Consider the following 26,718-nt stretch of genomic DNA (forward strand, 5'->3'; position numbering starts at 1 on the left):
CAAATGATTTGGTAGATAATGATGAACATATATTCATTTATAGTGAAAAAAATAAGCGACCAAAGAAGCCAGAGGGAAAGTGAAACCACATAATTTTTGGAATTGTGCTTATCTAAAGGAACTATATGAGGGGATTTCCTACGAATTACTTCGGAATTTTGGAGCTACGATCGGTAGAGATGAGATCCTTACTCACTACAATGGGAAGGGAGAACATAAGGTTAATGCCACATTACCAAAACTCAGCAGATGATTTACGCGAAAAGATCAGCAGGAAAACCAGATATCAATGGCATCATCCCAGCGATCAAATTATTAATTAAAGTTTTAAAAAAGATAAGTGAATTTGTGTTTTATTTTGATTTTATCTTCGGTTGTTGTTATTTTGTGTTTGAATTCCTTTTTATTTATGATAACTGCGTCCATTTTAGTATAAATATGGTTAAAACTAGTTTTTTCTCTAATTGTTTTAGCATTTCAATTTTCTTATAATTTTTGATCACTATTAAGACTAATAGAATAAAGTAATGCCAGTTGGGTGACAAAAAAAAAAATTAATTATATAATTTTCATTTATGGAGCATTAATTAAATTTAACCTAGGAGAGTCATATTTTACCGCAATCACTCCATTAAGAGACATTACAACGGCAAACAAGTTTGCATTTTTTGGCCTTTGTTGTGCTTGCGACATCGTAATAAACTCAAGTGTTTTGAATGTAACCTAATCAAAAAGAAAATATTCCGGGCTTACAATAGAACGGAACATAATCAAATTGATGTTGGGTACGCTGTTTAATTATTTTTTACAAATTATCACAAAAATTTTGCATGACCCGCTATTATATCTAGCAAACTTTCCTTAAAAAACATGTGTTATACCTTCAAGACAGCAGAGATTTTTTTTGAATGATGACGTCATTGGGTGTAATATACAGGGTGTGTGGACAAAATGTGCCGAATTTTAAGACGACATTACTCCATCGTCTGATGTCTAATCAGTCTGTTTTTGGTTTTAAATTTTTTCCCAGGTCATAGGTTTCAGTTATTGTTTACCACTTGTAGCGATAGCATCATTTTAAGTGCCCAAGAAAAGTCGTTATGTTCAATGAGAGAGATCGTAGGTGCGCTGCTATTCAGATTATGCTTAGTTATCACATGAAATTAAGCAATGCTGACATCTCTAGCCTTCTGTCAATGCCAATTAGAACGGTCAGAAGTGTCATGAAGCAGCTGGAGGAGTCAATGGACTCATATAGACGTTATTGAGAGGAAAAAGAAGAAGGAGAAGAGTACCAGGATTGTCCGGGACGTCCCCTTCATCAACAAGGTCTGGGACATCATCGAGGAGGATCCCCAGCGTTCCATCAGCACCATGGTAAGGGACCTGGGCGTAGCCGAGTGGACCGTGAGGACTTGTGTGAAGGACGACTTAAGGTGCAAGTCCTACAGGCGTCAGACAGCCCAACTTCTGACTGAAAAGGCTCAAGGGTTGTAACTGCTCAAAAGCTTCAGGCTGCTGAACATCTTGGAGAACCCAAAGTCGCCGAACATGCTCTTGTTCTTATTTGAATTTTTTCTTCTTTTGCATTCGTACCCTTCTCCTCTTGGCCTCCCTCATCACCAGATTTGAACCCATTGGACTACTTTGTCTGGTCCTACGTGGAGAACATGACCAACCGCTCCTCCCATAACACCAAGCGGTCTCTCATCACCTGCATCAAGGAGAAACTCAGTCAGATAGTAGAAGCGCGGAACCAAAATGCCTGTTCTCGGTTTCGTAGCCGCATTGAGCGGGTTTTGGCTGAAGACGGCAACTACATAGAATAGATAGCTGCTCTATATCCTAATAAAGATATTCGTTTTTATTTTATCAATAAATATTATAAAATAAGTTTGTAGTTGTTTTTTTGAAGCGGCAGATTTTGTCCACGCACATGATAATGTCGTTCAGGAAACAATGTTCTAAGGAACAGCTTTTGAGGCCGATTCGGATGGGACTGTACGAGATGTTGAAAAATAAACTGTGTACAAAGGAATATATTGAAGTTATTGAGGTTTTGAGGAAGCAATTTGGTAGAGAGCAAGAAACAACTCTATATGTAACAAAGTATATACACAGATATTACACTGAATGTGTAACCATATTTAGTCCAATAAAGATAATTTTTTACATATTTCTTAAATCTTAAACACCCATCATCTTATAAATTTATTTTAAACTCTTAAAATAAAGTACAATATATAAAAAAAAATGGAGAAGTATGACAACATGCTTAATGCATCATGCCTCCAGATGTTGTGGTATAAAGGTACTCATTCATTAAGGAGTTTCTATAATGAAAAAAAAAAAAAACTGCATTCACAGACAACTATGAAAGGATTTAATATAACTTAATTAAATTCATTCAAATTATTTAGTGAAAAAAAAGATTTGAATATAATATTTTTCTGTGCATGCAATTAAATCAATTAATTCCTTGCATTAAAAATTGTGTACATGAAGTACAAGACAGACAAGTATAATACATAATTGAAAAGCTATCAGTTAGCCAAGCCAAACTTATCTTATAACTTTTTTTTTTTTTGTTATAAAAAAAGTAAATTTTTGAGTGTAAATATATTATCTTTGATTTTTTTAAAATTAGGAGTAAGGGTGTAATTTATAAAAGTCATAACTTCATTATAAAGGGTAGTTCTTTTAAGTTCGCGTTTTAATGTCTGGCTTCACCTCATCCCCCTAAAAATTGGTTTTTTGATACTCTACGACTTCAGTTGCTCATTAGATTTCCTACATACCTCCGTCTTATTTTAATCATAAATAAAAACCTTGAATTATTTTGGGTATTTTGACCAATTTAAATTGTAAAATAGACATGCTTTTTTAGTTAAAGCGGTCGGGTGCAATTTTCAATTTTTCCAAAACTTCTAAAAAAGTGTCAAGCAGAATTGTGAAGACACACTGACGATGATTTCCCGGAAGCGGCTAAAATCATCCAAAGCTCTGCTTTGTTGAGGAAAATAAACAAAACCAATTCAATCGATGACCGGATCGACGTAGCGTCCTGTTCAACCACCCATTGTATCATAAATGAAACTTACTGTAACAGAGCTATGCACGTTTCAAGGAACCCTTTTTAGCCCAATAAAATACAAGGAGGGAAGGGTAAGTCGAACCAGGTTTTTATCAAGCTAAAATAGTAGCTTCGCGTGTAAGATCTTTCTGGTTCTTCTCAGATCAATTTTTTTTTGTCAAATCAAGAAGCATAACTCGAGCAACAATAATGGTTGGCTAAAAGAACTTACAACGGCTCTATGATCATGAAGGCTAAGTAAACCCATCTACACATGGCTGGTGTGTAATGAAACTAGGTGCACGTTATGCCGCCCTTCATCTTCAAGTAGAGTCTGAAGGTCAACACCAAGGTCTGCATTAGTTTTATGCACTCCAAAGTATTTTCCTGGATCGACAGCATCATGAAAGACTGACTTTAGATCTGGTACCAAGACGGGGCATCCTGTCACACCAGCAAAAAAACACTCAGTTTTCTAGATTATGCTAATGTTATGTACTTCACGTCGGGTTCTTGGCCTCCTAACTCACATAAATTGAATAGTTTATTAGACTATTTTGGCTGAGGTAATGTTGAACGGGTTTCCAATGAAGGTCACCAAAGCACCACAAGATCTCTGAGAGATGGGATGAGGAGGGCATTCTTGACTTTACCCACTGGGACGGTCAAGAAGAGAGTGGGACGTGTTCGGGGACGTTGTTAATGTTTGGTCCAAGCTCACGGTAATTTTATTGATTGAAAGTCAAATTTATGTTTTAATGTTGATTTGCATGAAAGTGTTATTAAAATGGATTAAAAAATTAAGTCATTGCAGCATTTATTATTTTTCTTGGGCTGTGCACGTTTGTATGAGCTACCCCCCTTCAATTGGTTAATTCAAGGACCCAGAACACATAGTCTGATTTATAAATATAATATCTTCATTTAAAGGAAATAAGGTTTTATTGAACGTACCCTTGTATAGTAAAATAAAATAAATGTACAAAAAAGAATATACAAACAAAGTTAGGATTACTATTAGTGGTTAGAATATATAAAAATAAAGAAAAACCATCAATAATAAAATATTAACAACTAAGGTTATGTTTGGGTTTTCATTCCAAAATTTCAAAAAAATTATTACATAAGTAATGCTTCACTGAATAATAGCTTATTAATAATGTACATTTTTTCATCTTTAAGGCCGCAGAAATAAGAGTTCGCTTGAGCCAATATTTTATTTCTGAGTAATCTAATACCAATGATAGTACATACTTGTTACGTATTATTTGAGTCAAGTCCCCCTTCACATAGAATGACTCATAAATAAAAGCTTCTATGTGCAAGCCATTCATAATTATCTCCTTGGGCACATTAGTAAGTCATGCAGTTCTTGATGGGAGTAACTTTAAAGAAACCTAGATTTCATTGACTCTTCTTTTCTGGTTTGATTAAAAAAAAAAAAAAAATAGCGCTAACGTTTCAAGTTTGAGAAGCTACGAGGTCAAATGTCTTTGGATATGATGTATTACCAATGTTATTTTAGTAACTTGAGAGTCTTTCTCAAACATGAAACGGAGATTAGGCATATAACAAAATCCAGGGCCTGTGTTTAAAACTTTTTTTTTAACCCTAGGGACCACAACAGTTTCCACCACATGAGGTTCTCTATAAAATACTTATTCCTGTTTGTCTACAGTTCTTTATTTTTTTGTGAAATCACCTCCAAATGGTTATCATCTTTGTTTAGGCTCTTACTGATGATCATAAGGGCTAAAGTTAATCCGGCAATCAGTCAAAAACCACAATGTTAACAACTATATCCAAATTGGTATTCAACAAAATCACTCGAGGTGTATTGATCTAAAAATTATGACGCCCTAAAACTTGTAGTAGCATAACTAAATTAGGAAAAACGTATTTTTTATCGATTCAAAAGAGGAAAATCAAAACTAAATTTGTGACATGTTTCAATACTATAACTAGCTATATTTTTTATTCACCATATTCTCCTTCAAAAGCAATAACAGCTCGATAAGCCGGCGAACAGATTAATAGATCTTTACGAATGCCATATCAATAGTGTACTACGCTGTAATAATGGCGAATCGGGGGAACCCAAATTTGGATGAGAGATGCGTTATAAATTCTTCCACAAGATACCCGATACAAGAAGTCCAGGAGTTGAGGTCAGGCTTAGAGGAGGGCTGCATTGTGGCATCTAGGGGTAAGTCATATTATTGATCCAGAAGTCTTAGTTCTTATTGGCTGTATGGAGGTATAATTTACTTCTTGATGTTGTAAGCAGAGGAGATCGTACAAGCGGGGTCTTTTTGTTGTTGTTTCTCCAACATATTTAAACTTCCAGGCATGGTATAATAAGACTTGTTACTTTTGTTTCTACTTTACTTTCGTTGTGTAATGAATCCCTCGTAATTAAAAATAACATGGAAAAATTTATAATCTAATAATAACTATGTTCTAACTGTATTCACATTAGGTTATTCATTCTTTCGGCATCAGTAATCAGTAAAAATGTATTCTTAATCCAGATCCTATTTTATTTAGATAAAAACTTTGAATAAAATGCATATTCCCTTAGTTTTGCTTCGGGATCTGGATCCGAAAGTTTGGTTACTCGAAGTCCAAACTGAAATTTAAAAAAAATCTTTCATAATTATATTTCTCCCTCCAACAGGGAGTTTAGTAGATTCTATATTCGATATCCTATGAAAAAGAAACCGTTATTTTCTCACTCCCAATTCAATTCACAAATGTATTTTCTTACTATGTCGGTACACATTCCACAACGTTTGGATTGTTCACTTTTTTTTTTTTTTTTTTTTTTGTAAGATAAAAAGGTTAGACTTTTTTGAATGTGCTCTGTAACTTTTTAGTATTAAAAAGAATCTATTGATAATACATTTTTAAGTAAAATTTTTTTAAATGGACCATTCTTTTAATTTGGCAATTTGGAAAAAATCAAAATTTTATTAGAAAACACAATATTTCCAAAAATTTACAAGAATGCTCCCCTTAATTGATTTTATTCACATTTTTATAGGAAATGAGAAAATGCGGAGCACACCAAATAACGTCTAACCTATTAATCTGTCAAAAATAAACTAACCATAAGAAATGGCTGATATTTTCTAAATAAGTTGTAAGCGTCTCTATCAACGTAATAAAAAAAATAATGTAAGGACCAAATTCGAGATAGGTCGGATCTTGAACCCACATCAAAAGTATCCAAGTACAAGTATAATTAAACTTATATTATAGTTAAAGGTCCTAGACCAAAAATCAGTTGGTAATTAGCAAATTCTTCCCAACTTTGAAAATATTATATAATTATTGTTGAGAATTGCTTAAACAGAGTTTATTTTAAAAAATCAATTAGAGTTTAGAACACTGATTAGCAGAAAAGAAGCAAAACATTGACAGTTGCAAAGAATACACGCTGAATATAATCTTTGTGTCTTAGAAGTAACACCGTACTCACAAAAACTAAAATGTAAACTGTTTTTTATTGTCAGCTGTCGAATTTACCTCTTTTATTCTTCGAATCAGTAATTTTAACATTGATTGATTAGTACTTACCTATATAAGCTGTGAATAATTATCAACTATTATTAAATAATAATTTCATAGTTAAAAAAATGGACTAACTCCCAATTGCTTTTGAGGCATTCTCTGTTTTTGGTTGTTCGGATGAGAGGTTGCATGTCAAATGTTATTAGAGTCATTATTCTAATAATAATAAATAACTATACTTTAATTGTAATAATATTGGGCTATTTATTATTTTGGAATTTCTAATAGGTACAAATGTTACCTTAAGCTTGATCCTGCTTTGTTTTGGTCCCAACTTTGAGTAAAATGCTACTAAAATTCGAAACAAGTATCCCTGTTTTATTTTGGAATCAGACATAGATACGAAAATTTAGTAACCCGAAATTTACTCGAGAATTTATATCTAACAATTTCAACCAACCTGGATTTGAGAATATGTGGATATATCCTATCTTTAAACCGAATGAAAATAGAATTTGGAATTAGGAATTAACGAGTTCTCTTGGATAAGAGTAGTATGTTTACATGTCAGGAGTATTTGTAAGGATTGATTATTCATAATTATGTGTATCGAAAAAACATTTCAGTGCTTTAAACATTGGAACTTAATCAAATAGCCATCAAGATTTACATTCAATCTCTCCCCTCGGACAAAAAAATATAGAGTAATTTTATTTTTTTGTAAAGACGTAGAATGCTTTCCATCTAACTTTTCAAAGGCCGAAATTAGAAAAAAATAATGTTGAGCAGCAATAACTCACTAAGTAATTCAAATATATAAAAATATACGATCTTTCTTAGAGCAAAACTCTGACAAAATATGAATATATATATATAGACCATCATCAATCATGTTTCTTGCTTGGGATATATTGTCATAACATAAATATAATCTTTATGGAGACTGAAGATGAATTAATCAAAAGAGGAAATAAATAAAAAAAGACAGTTTCTGCTACATAAAAATTTTCTATGACGTCATTAGAAAATTATATAAATGTGTATGGCTAAATGAGTAGAATGGCATACTATGCAGTAAGTACCCCTTCAGCTCTGATTCGATCTTTAAAATCTTATTTGATTTACTGGGCCGTGCAGAATTATTTATCAATTTTTGTTCAGAACATGTCGCGGACAATAATGACATTTCGAATGACTAGAGAAACAATTATTCATACATTTTTAGAATAATAAAATAGTTTGTGATCAAATTTAATCAATGTAGCCACCATTTGACTCAATGACACTGGTCAGGCGACGTCTGAAGCTGCCACAGACTTGCTGTATGTAATCGGCGTCCATGGAGGCCCAGGCCTAGTTGACAGCAGTCTTTAAGGCATTTATGTTCTTGTGTCGTTTTTTGCAGGCCTTGGTCTCCACGTGCACCTAGATAGAAAAGTTTAGTGGGTTCAGATCTGGGCTCTGAGGGGGCCAGTAGTCCTTGGCCAAAAGTTCATGTTGTCCTTGAGCCACTCCTGAGCTTTCTTGGAGGCGTGGGTGGGTGCTCCATCTTGTTGAAAAACCCAAGGAGAGTTGCCGACTATGGATTTGATCCACGGAAGGACCTTGGCTTCATGGCCTTCCCGTTGGAGGCCAGGAGACCCAACATCATCACCGAAGCAGGGTGCTTTGTTGTTGCCACATAACGGTGCTTATCTTGCACATCTCCAAAGCTCACAACACGGTCATTTTGCCTGTTGAAAACAGGATCGACCGTAAAAGTTTTCTCCTCTGAAAAAATGATGATGCGTCCAGACGAGCTCTTGATATCATTCAAGATTTTTTGGCACGCTCAAGTCTGACTTCTCGCTGACGTTCAGTTAGCAGAGGGCGTTCAGTACGCCTCAGGGACTTTCCTCCAGCCCTTTTCAATACCCTTGAAACAGTTGATCTCGGCGTTCCCATCTTTCTGGCCATGTCCGCAATGGATCTGTTGGGAGTCCTCTTGAACACTGCCTTTACTTGCCTTGTTGAGACAGTGGGCTTCCTGCCAGCCCTAGGGGAATTCTTGAGATCACTCCAGCCTCCAAGGGCTTGGAAACGTTGTAAATTGTCTTTAACAAGGCCCCAACCTGTTCCTTAATGTTGTTATGAGGCACTCCCGCTCGGAGGAGGGCTGCAATTTCGATTCTCTTTTTTTCCTTATGTAACAATACGAAACAATCAGACTGGTTGCCACCAAACCTCTTAAAAAGTATATTTACATTATCGGTAAATAATTTTTCACGCCCCGGTATATATCCATAGTCCTATCTTTAAAAAAAGTGGTGGGTATAGGAAAAGCCCTTTCATTGTCCATGTAGAAATCTTTTACCAAACATAATTTTAAAAAAAAGAGATTATTTTTTATTTCTACATATATCGAAATTGGTATGAGCGTTATTTACTTATATTAGTTTGCTTAGAAAATGATTGAGAGTTGCACCGTGTTGTGCAAAGATAAATCAAGTCCCTGAATTATAAAAGTATTATTGTTTAGATTCAGTCCAGCACCAATTATTTTTTTTCAGTTTGGTGTTCATTGATTTTTTCTAGACCGACTTTTCGGTCCAGAATGTGGTCTCGATCTGATTTTTTTTGGTCTCACTTTCAGGACCGATATTTTTAGGTCCAAAGCGAGGTGTCAGACATTAGAGCGATATTTTTTTATAGATCAATATTTTTTTATCTTACTTTACTGATCAATATTTTTTAGTCTCACTTTATTGACCGATATTTTTCGTTTTCACTTGATGGACCGACGAATTTTTGGTCTCATTTGTTTGATTTCAATTGCAATTTAGAATAATTCAGCATTCATCCATCTATCTATATATTACAATATGAAATTATAACCATAAACCAAAAATGTATAACGATTTGAAATTTAGATATGTTTTTAATTTGAGAATTGCCATGGTCTATGATCATTCTTAATACATTAAGACCAGATCAAGTGGACTTTTGTGTTCTCCAAGAGTTAAAACCAAAAGAAGATAAAGGAGAACAAAGGAATTTACTTTTAACTTGATCAATGATCATCCTCGTCACAAGATGCTTTGGAGTTTGGAGTTTTGTATTCTAGAAGAGAAGACGGGATAAAAATTCCTCTGAGCTATATATGTTTCAAATTAATATGACGTCATAAACAATTTAAATTGAAAGTCAAAGTGTTTTTTTTTTTGTCGTAATACTGATCCAGACTAATTTAAGCCAAAACTTTTCTACGAACAGTCTAGAAATTATTTTTTTAAAGGACCAAATTTATTTGGTAGAACAAAAATCATCAAGGTAAGGAATTTCAAACCAAAAATCAACACTAATATTTATTATTTGTAAATTCACAGTCAAAATTTGGGAGCAAGAAAAAACAATTAAAAAAGAGTATCCTTTTTATTTTGTTTATGTTGTGCTCCCAAGCTACATAATGTAATTATTCTTGCGGATAATAAATATATTTTAAGTTTGATACTGACCTATTAATATGTTCCTCTACATATATAATGATAATTTTTTGATCAATAGGTAATCGTAAAAGGATTCTATCTAAAATAGTATATCCTCGAGAAGAATTTGAAACAGTAATATCATAAGACAAGAAGAGAAAAATATAGCTTGATAAATTCTTTAAACAATATTGACGTATGAATAAAAATTAAAACATAAGGCAATATCAAACCCTTGCATTTTGCAATTCTCCACTTTAAAGCCCTGGTAGCCAAGAAAACTCCTTACGTTAGTACATGTCCAATTCGGGCTTTCATTAAATTTAACATATGATCCCTGCTTCTCCCTCAATATTTGTCATCTTATTTATGCAGTAACAATCTTAAATTTTCCGACTCCCTCAGTTAAAAAATCTAAAAATAACTCGAAAAGGATTTTTTTTATTACTCTCTGTTTTTTAGGAGTACATGCAACCTTAGGTACTCAATACTTAGACAATCTCTCATCAATAATAAAAACAAACTGATAATCATTTTTTATATGATTTAATGAGCCTGGGAGTACTTTAGCTTGTTGCTTACCCTTATTTAAAGTGGCATATAAAATTTATATATATAAAGTACTTCCCCCTTTTTTTTTGCATATCAGCGATTCATATTTAATAGAACCCTTAGGATATACCTATTGTAACTGCATATGAGTTATGATATACGTCAGAGAAAAATATTTTTAAGTGCTCTCTGTATACACACTTGATACTAAATGCTAAACGTCTGGATGACTTCTTAAGTACGAAACAGTTATATTATTTAAATCAAGAATATTTATATGATATACTTCAAGGATTACTCTATATAGTACGGGGTATCACGGGAGCCCAAAATTGAGCTATCACGCATTCTGACCCCTCAAATGTTGCAAAAGGTTAGCAGCATTGGTAAATGAAGATTCAGAAGTTCGTAAATTTGCATTGACAAAGTCTTGAATGCAAAAATTTCATATGCCCCCCATAGGCTAGGCAATTCATAATTCCTAATAAAATAAACTATGAATCAAATCATTTCATGAATATGATTGATTGGTATAAGATAGTAATTTTAGTTCCTCCAATCTTACAATATTGGTCAAACAAAGAAATTATGAAAGCAAAGAATGAGCTTTTGAAATTAGAGAAATATCCATGTAAGGTTTACGGTTATAACCAAAGACATGGAAACATTTTTTCAACTTTCAAATCAAGAGATAAACTAAGGAAATTTAAAACTATGTGTCAGTACCCTGTTTGATATATTCACATATTATGTGTTTAAAAATAATAATAAGGATAATTATCTACATTGTTATATACTAACATATATAAAAAGTAATTTTTATATTTTGGTCTATTTTCGCACTAAATCGGGGGGTGTACAATGTTTATCTCACTGTAAAAGTAAGTGAATAGCGAAAATTACATATGGTGCAATATCATTTTTTAAACATATACAGCTTTTTTATAAATAAGAAAAAAAAAGTTTATTTTAATAAAAACACTTTTTACTTCATACAGAAACCTTTCTGGACAAAAAGGGGAAGGGTAAATTTTTTTGTCGGGGATTTTCTTTATTGAAACAGATTTTATTTACCATTTGCAACTTTTGAGAGATTACAATGCGTTATAGCTCAATTTTGGGCTCCAGTGATACCCTCTAATATATAGTGCACCCTGTATTCACCTTCAAAGCTACATGCAAAACACCTGCAAAATTTCATCAATATGACTACGTTATTATTTCATAGATCAAAAATGCCCTTTTTTTAACATCCTTTCATATATATATATATATAGATAAATTTTATTATTTCCATATAGATATATAAATATATTTATAATAAAAGTAGGAAAGGAGTAGCTGATATATATAAATATGTGTTTAAATAACAAATTTAGAACCTAGAAAATTGGAAAAACAAGAGTTGCAATTTATACTCGATTTCCCTGGAGGATTAACAACGTATATCGTTGTCACGATGAAGTATTTAAAACCATTTCTTTACCAATGACATGCAAAACTTGCCAACAACAATTTTTTAAACTACGCAACAAAATAATCTCTTGGAACGCCAATAGGCTCAAAGTTGAAACCAAAATTTATAATTTTTTACTATTTAAGCAGTAGAATAAAAAAAATGACCTTTAAAAACTTCAACTGAAATAAGTTTAGACTTCGGAATGTTTTTTTTAAATTACGTTTTTGGACCATATTTTCGATTCAAAGGAATATTTCGACGTGAAAGTACGAAATAGATGCAAATAAAAGTTGAATTTAATTAATGAAAACAATATAGTATGCATAGATATTTATGATACCTTGGTAATGATTCCTAAAAAAATGTATCTTGTCATACAAAATCGAAAGCAATAAAGCATCTTATTTTTAAGCTAATATTTTTTTCACTTGCATTTAATATTAGTTATATCAAAACAATACATCTTATATTATAATTTAAAAAGATTTTGCTGTCAAAAAATATGGTCTATTTTATATATTTGTTTTATGAAATAGGTATCTACATAATAAACAATAAATCCAAGGCTGCACAAGAAAAGTTCCAAGCTAAATATCAATGAGTCGTTTAACTATGTTCCTTGATATTTTAAAGGTTATTTTTGTGTTTACGTCTGAAATAACAATAATTAATGTAATTAACAGCCAGCATGATAAAATTCAGTTGCGTTAATATAATATCCCTGTAGCTTGTATTGCTCTAATGCTATTCTGTAGTGATGAAAATCAAGGTTTTTTTAGCACCCCATTTTTTTTTATTGAGGGTGACTAACTCAGGAGTGAATAATATTTTCCTAAAATATTGTCATAATTTATAAGATTCTTAAGAACTGAAGTTCATCTTTTACTACATACAAAATCGGATCAACCATTTGTGTGTGCTATAAAAGACGGAGCGTAACCTTTAGGGTTTGTTGTGGAGTTATATTTGTAAGTCTTGGATCGACTTAAAGTAGAATTAAAGATTAATAGTGAAGTAATTCTTGCCATGCCCTTGTTTAATTCATTATCCCTCTCATCACAGGCGCTTTTAGCTGATCTAATGAGACCTCATTATAGCGAAGCTGCTCTCTTCCACACTATTTTCAAATTGTTAGGGCTACCATTTTGATTTTCTTTTTATAAAACCCAAAATAATCCAAATTAGCATCACTCCTAATCAGGGTTACCCAACATTTTTACAGATTAATTAACCATATTTTATCTTCATCATCTGGTTTTAAGAATTGAAAAGTTTACAAAATGCAAACTAAAACTTTATTTGTATTATACATATATATAAATAAATTTTACATATAAATAAATACATTTGAAATGCTGGTAATATTTATTGGTTTAAAAAAAATAATATTCTTGTTCTCTCAATGAAAAACACAATAAAAATTACTTTTTTTAGTAAAGCTTTCACTTTTTTAAGGGGCAATGAAATAGCTTTTATTTGATATAAAAATAGTTTTATATATTTTAATGCTTAAAAAGAGATGAACTGACATGTATTTACATTTTTAAATTACATAATTAAAGCTATTTGGATACAACGTCTTGTAAAATACATAGTTAATTAAATTATTACTAACCCTAATGCACCTTTTTTCCATGATCATTTGGGTTTTTTTTTTTTTTGTGAGTAAAAATGTCTTTTTTATTGTACGACTATCTTTTCACAGAAAAATATTTACATTAAAGATCAGAATGAATTTCCATATCAATAGCATTTCACAAAGAGAAAAAGATGAAGAAGAAAAAAAACACAATGTTAAAAATATACAAAAATTCCTCAATTTGTGCTTATGGAACTGTAAACATATATTTCTTTATTTTTTCTTATTTATGTTGTAAAGTGATATATTTTATGTTTTTTGGAATAAATCTACTATATTTGAAAGCATAGAAAGAAAAATAAAGTGAATAAAAGGAAAATACCAGAATGAAGAGAGCCTCTGTAATAAGTTGTCAATTTTCAGTAGCATATAAATTAAAAATAAGTATATTTAAAAAAGTTATATTTGCTTATTTATATATCATGACGTTATCCCACAAATGGTGAGTTATTCCAAGTGCCGTTAGTTGAATTTTGTTGTTTGATAAATGGCGGGTTACTAAAATACCACTCGAGGAATTAAAAGGTATAATTGACACTCCCTTGAATACTCTATTACCGCCCTACCACTTTTTTCTCACTAAAAACTTGTTAGTCAACCAATTGTATTTTTTAAAGAATGATTAAAAACATGTGTTTTTAAAATTTTATTTCCCTTCTTTAATATGTAGCAAGGAAAATCGTCTTTGTATTATTGACATGTTAAAAAAGAAACTGGAAATCAACATATTAACCCTGACAATTATGAAGAATTTTTTATTGGGGATCAGCTACAATCAGCTGTGAGGAGGGAGAAGGAAATAAACGAGGACATTAGCAAGAAGTACTCCCGACGTCGATCAATAATCATACTAAATGTCCAACATGGACTAACAATTACAACTCCGCAGCAAATCCTCAGGGTTACACTCCCTCTTTTTTGAGAACACCCGAATGTTCAATCAAGTTTTGAATATAGTTGAATCCATTCAGGAAAGGAAATTCAATACTGAGGAATGAGCTAATAATGACAACAGCTAAGGAAAATAAAATTCATTCTTCAGATGGACAATTCCAAAAAAACGGTCATGCCAAAATATTCACACGATTTATATCACAAAGAATATATATAGGTGGGCATTTTACTAATAGCTTCCATTAGTCACTAATTAGCTAAGTAGTGTTTTTTCCTCAGCTGATTATTATTTAACACCTGTGCAGTGAACGTCTTCCCTACTATATTCAATTATTTTCAAAAACTGATTGAATATTCGTATGTGGTCCTAAAAGACGGAGAGTAACCTTGAGGATTTGTTGGAGAGACCATGTTGAAGTCAGAGTAGAATTGAAGATAGACATAGGAGTAATTCTTGATAATGCCCTTTTTTCGCCTCTTCTTTTGTCATAACTGATTCTAACTGATCTAATGAAACGGTATGATGCTAAGCTGCTCTCTTTTAAAACATTGTATAATTTGTCAGGATTACTTTGTAAATTTTCGGTTTCTTTTTTTTAACAAGTCCAAAATACACACGGTTTTCATCACAAAGGGGTAATATTTTGATATATATATTTTTTTAAATATGACATACTTCTACAAAACAGCACATATATGTCTTATATTAAGTACCTCTTTAGTATGTCGAATTGTCACATAATTAGGATTTAAATTTATGGTCATCATAAAAAATAATAATGTATGAAAAAGTCACTAAAAAACCATTTTCTATGTAAAAAGAACTTTTTTTTACAGAAAATAATCCAAATAAAAGACTGTGAGAATATACAGCTTCAAATATTTATAGTAGGTGTAAGTGTATTTAAAAAAACATCACTAATTAAATACTTTAAGTGAATATAGATAAGAAAATCTGAGTATTTACGAGAAAGGAGTCATGACTGTTAAGAAAAATATGTGCATCAAAGTAATTAAATAAAAAAATGGTTTTTGAAAGTTCATTTAGTAACTGCATAAGAGTCAATTAATGTATAATTTTGCTTGTGACATCAAATACACTTCAAATTGTTTATGAAACTCGAACTCAGAGGTTTAGAAAGGTTTATAAATACTTGAACAATTTATAAAACAATCAATCAATTTTTATATTTAAATATAAATACTAACTTATATGAATAAACAGAGTTTGTATATTTGTATGTATAGTATCTGTACGTCATCTTTGAGTTTAGATACTTGATCTAAAAAGGGTATGTAAAAATAAATGAGAGTCAATTCATATTTTATACACATCTATAATATGAAATATAAGTTGATAACTTTATTACAAAATAACGAAGTTCATTAGTTTTTAGACTAAAGTACTCTCTGGCTTATCTAATCATATAAAAAGAATCCAGATATTACATTCTTGTACCATTCTTGAGGAGATAACTAATAAATACGTTTGAGTGTGGTCATAAAAAAAATAACACTTTTGATTTTTATGGGAGTTGTCTTCTCTATTATTAAATCAAAGTTTGCGTGTTCAGCGACGCCTGAAAACTTCTGTCAATGTGGGGTATTATCGCTTGTATTTGTTATTAAAAAGTATGATAACTTGTTCAGAAATATAGGATGAAATTACTCTACTTGACCTAAGAATTGTCTTTTTAGTCTAAATCCATCTTATACGTTAATAAAGCAAAGTTCGTCTGTTTTTATGTGTATATGAAATACGTAATTTTTGTGTGTATCTTAGAACTGTGTAGATAATTAAACAAAGAAATAATGCAATTGAGCGTGCGCGGCACTATATGAATTGTATAAAAACGGTATTTAAAAATGTAAGAAATCTCCCACGAGTTTTGATTGGCTCATACTTTATGCAACTCTAGACTGTTACTAGAGTTGTATAAAATATGAATTGATGACTCATTTTTAATTAAGAACATGTGTAGCTACAGCTGGCATTCAAAAAAAAAGGGAAGGGAAATATATGATATGAACCTAAAGCTCAGCCTTATATACTTGTCATTCAGCATGCTATATCAAGAGAAAAGAAAAGAGTAGTACGTATATATAGAGTTTAAAGACTAAAGATTCCTAAGTATGTGAGTTTTTGTTGTTGTTAGTGAAAATGTAGATAAAAAAATATTATGAAGAAGTTTAATAAAGCTTGGAGTTATAATATCCCAATTCCCTAACGGAGGTTTCAGGAAATTAATAACATGGTTTTGCATCAAATACAGTGAGGGGTAAAAAAAAGTTGTTTGACATTAACGAGATATTATTACAGTTTTGGAAAATAGAAAACTTCTTAAATCTTACAAATTTTATATAAAAGCATCGAAATTTTAAGTCATAAGGATATGGTTCAACAATATAAAAACTAATTTTTTTCATGAGATTTCATCAGTCTAAAATGTATTTCTTTTTTAAATTATTTTTTTTTGTCAGATGATAGGATGTTCAAATTTATATTTGTAAGAATTGAAATATATGTATGAATATACACATAAAAAAATATAAACTTTTTTGATGATTGATTTAATAAATAATGATAATAATAAACACATAAATTTTCTTATTTGAACGTCTCAAAAGAAAGCTTTATGTAAGTATACGTTATTAAAATATTCCCTTCTAACTGCCTTTGGGTAGAAAAATGATTGAAAATATCATTTTTTAAAATAAGATATTATCCTCATGCGAGTCAATAATAATGATTGTCAGCAGCAATATTATATACATATATTATATAGTCAGGGATGAACCTTTTTTCCTTCTCTTTTTTTAATCAACAGCTTCAATTGCAAATGGTCACTATATATAGAGTTTTATGAATGAGTGCAAACTTTTTTTCCAGTTGCCATTCGGAAAATCGTTTTTTTTCTAATATCATTGTTCTTTAATTAGTGAAGATATAACCCATAATTATACAGTAATTACTAGTATTATGTTGGTCCTAGGGCTGTGGACGTACGGATTTGCTATGTTTCCTAAGACTAGGACTTGTCTAAATTTAGTATGATTCAAGAGTCCTTCCTTTTGTTCTGTATTAATACCCCTAGTCTGTTTTTATTTACGAAGCTGCATTTTTTAGAAAATCAAAAGTAGTACTGGGATCTTCTGAATGTAATCCTTTTCTTAAGAGATATTTGCATACATATATAATCGAAACCAAAATGCTTGATTTTGAAGACGGCTATTACATTTTTATAAAGATCATAACTATATCACTTATGTTTTTATTACTCGTATATTTTTGTACGTGGATTTCTTTGCGGAGTATGATATTTGCTCATCTTTTTGTAGTATGTAGTATTCATCTAGATTGATGGAACATATTCGACAACATATATCTATCCAAGTGAGTCACTTACCGAATTCGGTACTCTAACTTGAAATTTCCGTTAGATTCTTGACTCGGTCTTGAAGTTTATATCAGACTCGTGATTCAGTCTTGTAATCCAAGTCGGACTCGGGACTCAGACTTACCTTGAAATTTCAGGGAGTCAACAACCCTGGTTGGTCCTAATTTCTTCAGTGCCGTCTAGTTTAGTATAGCAAAAGTGCCAAGAACTGGTTCTGAAATACAATTGAATAATACTAATTCATAAGGAAGACAAATTTGATGACATTATGAAGGATCTAAGCTCTAAGTGAAACTGAACTAGATTAGATAAACCTGAACTAAACAACAGTACTCGGCTCTAAATAAGGACCAACATAACACTAACAAATCACTTGTGCATGTGATCATAAAAGACGGAGATTGATGATTTGTTGGGTAGTAATAGATGTAAGTCATGGTTGAACTCTGAGGAGAATTGAGGATCGAATATGAAAGTAATTCCAGGCTATATGTCTTTGCTAGATGCGGAGCAGTATTTTCTTTTATTTCCTTTCTCTCATTGCAACTCACAGCTACTCTAACCAGACGTCATGACAACTAATCTGGTCTCCTCTTAAACATTCTTTAAATTGTCAGGGATACCATGGTATTTTTTTTTTTAGTTTATTTTTCTTTAACATACCAGCTGTTCATATATACAGCTCTAACAATATATGAATATATCAACAAAAAATACATGGAACAACCCTTCTTTTTAGATAATTTTTTTAGAGTAGAGTAGTTATGAAATGAAAAAAAGAATTGAATTTCAAATATTAGTACCATAGGAAAGATTAGTTGACAAATAAAATAAATGTCTGTTAGTATTTCACTAATTTGAAATTTTCAAAACTGTTTGAACGCTAATAACTCCAGAGTTAATTATACTATAGTATTATAATTGTCACCATCTAATTCCAGGTTATTTAATAATTCCAAATACGTGTAGTTAACTCAGATCAAGTAGTTGAAACGAACTCTGGGACTATTCATGTAAGATGAAATTTTTCCTTTATGAAGTAAAATTGTTATTATCGTTTTTACTTCATATAAATGAAAATATTGACATGAAAGAGTTAAAATAGGATAAAATGTCTGAGATACTAACGGTTTCAAATGGTACAACACGGCTTAATACATTTTTGAAATTTTTAATTAGGATCTATTATGCTTTAAACATAATTTATCTATAAAACTTATTATACCAACTTTGGAACCGTGTTGTAACGTAGAAGAATGCTTTATTACACTATCGTTGACTATAAGTACTTTCATTCTCTTCCACAGTGCTTGATCGTTGTTCATCATCTTTTTCTTGTATTAAAGGAGCATTCTTATTGTTTCTAACATTATTTTTGAGAAGTACCGTCTTTGCTTCTAATAACCATGGTGGTATTGTTTGATGAAGACCCATATTTCGTTAATAATTCAATATCCTTTTGTGCGGAGTCTGATTAATGGCGGTACAAAGTATGACTCTGATAGATATTGAACACTAATTCCTATTCTTCTATAGGTACTCCCCAGACTTAAGAGCTAATGCCAGCCTCCCATCCAATACCGTTATTGCGTTCAACCTGTCCGTTCCCTTGAGGAGTAGAAGGAGTAGTACGACTAGTAGAAACTCCTATTAGAGTTAGATAAGTATTCAACCCTTTCGATATAAAAGCTCATCCTGGGTCCGAGTGAATATATTTCCGCAAACCAAAAAGGGCACTTAAATACGGAATATATCTAATCACTGATTTAGACAATAGGTCTATACATGGATAAGCCAAACGAAATCTGGAATGTTTATCTACTTTGGTAAGTATAGATATATTTATTTATCTTCCTTTTTTGCTATAATTAATTTGTTACGGTATTCCTTATTAATTTCAGTTTCAGTTCGCAGCTTTTATTACAAGTAGAACTCACTTTCCTGATATCTTAGATAGAAAACAAAAGATAACAAGATTTAACATAGGGGAACATTTAAGAAATCTCAAATGACATAATTTATTCTGAATACTATGTAGTTTATCAGATGAGTTATCTAACATTTTTCCTTTATATTTTTGAATTTTGCTCTGCAAACACATTTTTTATCCAGGTCGGTACTCGATGTCAAAAAACAAAAAAAAACGACAATTCTAATCTCCATCTAGAAATTTTCTAATTCTTGATCTTACTAGAATGTTGTTGCTTTAGTACAAAACTTTCTTATCTGTCAGAAGCAAGAATTATTATCCAATCAAAAATTCTTCGATGTTCGTAAAGCTTCAACAATTGCATAAGCTACTTTTTCAACTGCAGAATTATGCCTCTCAGACTTATTCAACAAACTCAAAAAGAAGGAAACTGGTTTTCACATCGACTCAAGAAGGCCCAAATCCGACTATCCACAGCATGACACACTACTGTTAATCTTTCTATAGGATTAATAACCTTGATGACAGTGTTTCCAATGTCCTTCTTCAGTTTGTAAAGGCCTCTTTCGCTTTTGCATTCCAAAGGAAATCTTGAGGGTGTACAGTAGACTATAATTTCTTTGAGAAAGAGGTCCATCGAGAATAATGTGCCAACATCCCCAAGATACGTTGCAACACTTTCTTATTCCTAGGTGTATGAATTCTCATGAGTTACTTCAGTCTATCTGGATCTGGTTTCATCATACCATTTTCTATCTGAAAACCCAAAAGCTTAATTTTTTGAGTAGAATATTCCCATTTATTCTCTTTATTGTCAATTGTAATACATCACTCATAAATGATACAATAATAAATACCACTGATTGTATATTCAAGTATAATTTTTTTTATGAAGAAAAATGGTTACTCTCTGGGAGAATTGAGAAAGTGATTAAGGCCCAAGGAGATCATGTTTAAAGTTAATACGCTAGTACCATTTATGCTGTTTAATCAAATAAAAAAATCATCACAACGCATTTCTTAAGGATCTGAATGAGGTCAAAGTTTGTCTCAACTGTAGTCCACCTTGTATTTAGCAAGTTTCAATACTAGTTAAACTAAAAATTCAGAAAATTAAATTAATCATTTATTTGATGTATTTTTTTTTATATTTCATTGATACCAATATTATCTATTTTTATTCGGCAGTGAGGGAGTCATTTGAATTTTTCTACCAATAGGCTTAATATTTACAATTTGTGATTCTATTTAAATTGCAAATTTATTGGATGGAGGGAGCCGTAGTGACCATTCTTGTACATCAAACAGTCATAATAACTTAGTTGACTGTATTTTAACCTCATTTTTTTTAGCTTAAGTATTATATATATTATTCTTACAAATATTTTAGTACAATACAAGAATAAGGAATGTATTTCTTGTTAAGGAACAAGGATAAAAAAAGCTGAAACAAAGTATTGTTCAACAAAAAAAAGGTGAAAAGAAAAATATTATATGTCTAAAAAGTCATACTCTTTCTTCTTAAGACTTTCACTTAATGAGCTATAAAACTTGAAAGATAGAAACAGAGAAAGGAAGAAAATTAGCTATTAAAAGGTTATTCGCAAGTAATTAACAAAAAATAAATGGAAAAAAGAAGAAGTAGAATATGTATTAATAGGTAGTAAAAAAGATGGAGTTTATTTAACTTTTTTGCATCACAAATAATTTATTGATTTTTCCAGAAGTTTCTATTATAGTACATTTTGAGTCATCAATAATAAGTTATAAAATTATGTAAATACAAACTTATATTTAAAAATTGGGTTTCTATCATCGTACAAATATAAGTTTTTTGTTATTAAATTAGTGTGTGTGTTTTTTATAAATAAAGCTTAATCATATATACATATAAAGAATATTTATTCTGTCTTATATTTTATTGATTAAATAAATAGCTTTGATTATTTTTTTGGTATAAGATGTAGTAGTACAACGAGGAGAAAAAGCCACAGGGTATATTTTAACTAGTCTACATTTTGGCATGTGAATAGTCTATTTATGTATTTAGACAATGTTTAGCAACAAAATTATGTAGCTAAAGCGCAGTGCCTCATATTCAAAAAGAAAAAGAAGTACACATATAATTAGATGTAAGTCCTTGACATTTTTTAAAGTGGATTTTTTTTTTTTTTTTTTTTTTTTTTTGGTAACCTGAACAATGTTTTTTATTTTCTCAAATTGTTATCATTATTATTTGTTCTTTAGGAGATAACATCTAAGTCATGAATAATTACGTGTAAATGTTCTCGCGTAAAACGAAAAGTTACACATAGGATTTATCGGGGAGTTTCCTTCTATATTAATAAAGCAAATCCATATTATTAAAACCAAGTTTGTATGTCCATTGAAGCCTGACATTACCCCTAGCAATTTTTTAGAATATACAATCATTTTCTTACGTTTTATCTGGCTACAATAAAAGTTTAAACAACAATTTTAATATTGTATATATGTTGTGTACAAGTTGCGAATTCTAAAAAATTGTAACACAAACTGATACAATTAATTTTAAATAAAGGATTTAGAATACTTTGGATGATGATCATGTAATAGTTTAATATTTAACAGAAATGACTGAAATAGAAGTATTTTGGAGCACATTATCAAGTTAAAATGCCCCACAAACCCAGTTATATTATTTATAAATACATAATAATCATGTAATTTGAATTGATCCATATGAAAGTATAGTATAAATTAAGAGTAATAATTAGAATGACACATGTTCTAATTAAATAGTAGATTCTAAGGTGAAGATATAACAACTTGTTCAATTTGCTTATACAAATTACAACTTGTAAAGACATCATATCTTGTACACGATATATATATATATAAATATATGAGTAAGTTAAATTATAGTCTCTTTTCATCTCCTATTTTCATAAAATACCTAATTACCTTCTCCATATAATATGCATATACACTTTTAACCCTTCCTTAGTGAACTGAGATTTCTGTACCCTAAATTTTAAACACTCTGTTTAAATTAGATCTTATCGTTGGGAATTTTAGTATGCTCCTAAACATTCTTTTAAATAAATGCTAGTGTTTGTTGGTATGAAAATATATTTTCTTGGAATTATTCTTCCATTTTGCAATTTTTAATAATGGCTTAGTGAATTTGATTAATTTGTTGTTCTTCTGCTTTTCATTTCCCCTTTTTCAATTTAATTTATGCGGCTTGCTACCCATGTAACATCAATTGTTATTCTAAATGTCACACTCAACTTCATCCCAATAATGAGTTCATTTTAATGTATAAACCCCGTTAAAAATTATTATTATTTTATAAAAATTAAAAAAAAATAATGTTTAGTGTATAAGAAATACTAATTACACCTTGTGGTTTTGATTCATTTAGAAAAAAATGTTATTAATATCATTTTAACGGATATTTACGATTGTAAAATGAATGAAATAATACGGAAAATATTACAAATTTATGAAGCGTAATTTTGAGTCAATAATGACTATGTATTTTGAGCATTTGGGGAAATGTCAAATTGGAATGTTCACTAACAGAGTATCAAACAATAAATATACTCTCATTTATTAGTGTAAAGTCCAATATTCACATTGCTATCATAAAATATATCTTTTATTCAACAATGAATTGTGGTGACCTTCAAATGAATAACGAAGGGGAGATGGAACCATTCATTTCATCACCTCTTTCATGTATTTACATACATACATATAAATGGGGAAGGCTCATTAGCCTTTTTTCTTCAATATAGACTTTGAATCCTCTTAGAGTGATTTTTCTTCCCATTAATATTCAATAATATTTCGTTAAACAAATAATTTGAATTTCTTACATTACATTAATTTTTTTATCATTTTTTCCCAAGCAATAAAAGGGATTAATTTGAAACTTGAAAACAAATTATATTATTCTTGGAAGATATAAAAATTAAAAATAAATAATAGAAACAAAGAAAGGTACCTTTAAAACTGTTTATATATATATATATCTTTATCCATCGTGTTCTTTAGTACGGAGTTATAAGACGAGAATGACCATTATTCTTCTTTTTTTCACATGACAAATTGTTCAACATTAATTCTAAACTTTATTTCGCGTTTTTTAGTAGTAGACATGCTTTAAAAAGTCATGTATATAAGCAAAAAACATACATGTACAAGGGACTTATAAATAACCATAAAAACTTCTCAGAGTTTAGAGAACTTCATAAGTGGTGTGTCAACATAAAAATAATCTTGAACACAAATAAAGAAAATCCCAATTTATTTTTTTAACAAACACAGTCCCTAAATTTGATGACATATTTTACTCAATAATAGGCAAATTAACAAATATTGCTTTGTCATCATCAAAAGGACAATAAATCCTTCATTATTGAGTTGCAACTTGTACACAACATATATATAAAGTGCAGTACCGCAATCTATTCGAGCACGAGTATGTAAAATGTAGCTATAAATAACGGAATAGATATCCCTGGCAGAGTGAACATAATTAAAAAGCTTACAAAACAAGTGCCAACTGTGTTTATTTATGGTCCACGCGTCAAGCAACACGGTTCTAACAGAAAATAGAATTACCTTAATACTCGCAATTTTCCGAACTGGTGTGGATTTCGAAGAGCTGGGTGAGGTAAGGTTATCTTCATGAATTCCGACATCCTCTTCACAGTTGGTAACGAGTTGTACAGTTTCAGCTACATCTGAAAAACAGCAGGATCCTTCTTCCGATGACTCTCTAGCCTCTTCTTCTTCTTCTTCCCGTTTTTCACTCCTCCCATTCAATACAGGGACACGTTTACTTGTTCCGATTTCTATGTTTTTCAAAGGAAGTAAAGGACTATGGAAGGGAAGGCAAGTTGGACTTTCTGGTTCATTTTGAGAGTATATTTTGCGGTTATCCATTGCGAGACTCAGGAATTCTGCAAACCAAAAATAATAATAATAATAATAAAGTTAATATGCAATTCAATACTATCACTATTTGACTAATTTTAGAAAGAGAATAAAATCTAAATTTTTTTTAGGGAGGGAAGGGGGGGGATAGGACCGAAGAAATAGACAGTTTATTCTTTTTATTTTTTTATAGATTACACTTATCATTTATATTTAATTTACTATAAAGAAATGCTATGAGTAAGCATTTATAAATTATATTATGTAGATCTTAGCCAGCAAAATCAAATTAGAAAGGAGGGCGTATTTGGATGTATACCTTATCAGTTATTATAACTGTATGATTCCTGTACATAATTTTGGTAAATCTGATAGAATGGGTACACTTGATAATTAATCATAATGTCTATATATCATAATATTATTCGTTAAATATATATTTGTAATTAATATAAGTTTTGGAGCATGCATAAATTAAAATCCCTTCTTTGATAGCAGATTATTTTATTGACTATGTTTGAATGGATAGGGTAGGCTATGGTCAAGTAGGTGTAGTTTAGTTTTCCGTTTAAAACTCTTCTGTTAATATATATTTATAAATATTATTTTAAATTCTTAAATAAAGACTATTCTATGGATTATTCCACTGTATTAATTTTATCAATTTTATATCCTTGATTGCGTGTTTTTAGGGACAATATATGGGTTTAAAAATATTTTAAGGAAAAATCACATAAATGTTAATAACATAAAGTTCATAAAAAAATTAAGGTAAAGCTTCTTGTATAAGTTTATTCAATACATTAAACCCTAAGTTTAAGGAGTTAGAAGGATTTTTTTAAATTGGATTACCAAAAAAATAACTTTTCTAACGTATGGGAATTGGTCAAATGGGTCTAATATATGTAACATGAAATTAATATATGAAATGTTATAAAACATTTTGATAGTTTGATAAGTCTGAGAAATAGTATGTATCGAGGTTATGTTTAGTCAGTAGCATATTTTGGAAGACCAGGCGCCAATTTTCAGCCAGATTGGTCAATTTCTTTATGTTTGGCATTCGTTAGAATGGAAAAAGTTGAGTTATTTTCAAAAAATAACTCAACAAAAAAAAAAAAATTCTGTGTGGAATAAACATTACTTTATAAAAGGAAACACGCTGCAAGAAACTAAAAAGAAGCTTGATAACATTATTGGGACTTTGAAACTTCGATCAAAACAGTTACTAAGTGGTTACAAAAATTTGGGAGTAGTCTTATGGGCACAAGTTACGCGGAACGTTCTGGACGCCACGGTGAGGTTACTACTCCAGGAATCATTGATGAAAGCCATAATATGGTGACGGATGAAAGAAAAGTGAAGGTGTGTGAGATTGCTAGTGCTGCGGGTATCTTGAGTTGGAACCCTATTTCCATAATTTTTGTGACCACAACTGCTGAGGTTGAGCTGGTGCATTGTCGTGGGGACTTTTTTGTGGGTCAATATGAATAATGAAAAATAGTCACAATTAATAGTTTTACCGTTTTCCAGAAAGTCGCTGAGGATTATTCTTTAAGAGTCCAAAAGACAGTCGCCATAATCTTTCCGCCCGATTCCTCGAGTTAAACAAATACCAAACAGATTGAAATAGACCGATCTGGCTCAAAATTGTGTGTATTCTTCCAAGAGATGCTACTAACTAAACATAACCTCGATACGCGTCATTGTGCCCTCTCTTGAACTTTGCACGGACTTTTCAAGCGGCCCTAGTACTTATATTGTGTGCAATTTGCGATGTCTGCAAGAGTTGTAACTAATATAACGACATTGTACAAGTTCCAATTTCTTCGTCTTAAAAGAATTATAATAAGAAACTATTCATCGTTAC

The 26,718-nt window shown here is 30.7% G+C and overlaps 1 protein-coding gene across 2 annotated transcripts in view; it reads right to left on the bottom strand.

Moving 5' to 3' along the window:
* The window catches only part of LOC121120470 (uncharacterized), a 130,301-nt gene that overhangs the window by 42,856 nt on the left and 60,727 nt on the right, over positions 1–26,718 (bottom strand). For both annotated transcript variants that reach the window (XM_040715357.2, XM_071889101.1), the window contains exon 2: positions 24,534–24,874. In XM_040715357.2, the coding sequence (XP_040571291.1) occupies positions 24,534–24,874 (341 nt within the window). The remainder of the gene's footprint in view (positions 1–24,533; positions 24,875–26,718) is intronic.

This window comes from Lepeophtheirus salmonis, chromosome 1 (genome assembly GCF_016086655.4).
Source record: "Lepeophtheirus salmonis chromosome 1, UVic_Lsal_1.4, whole genome shotgun sequence".
Lineage (NCBI taxonomy): Eukaryota > Metazoa > Arthropoda > Copepoda > Siphonostomatoida > Caligidae > Lepeophtheirus > Lepeophtheirus salmonis.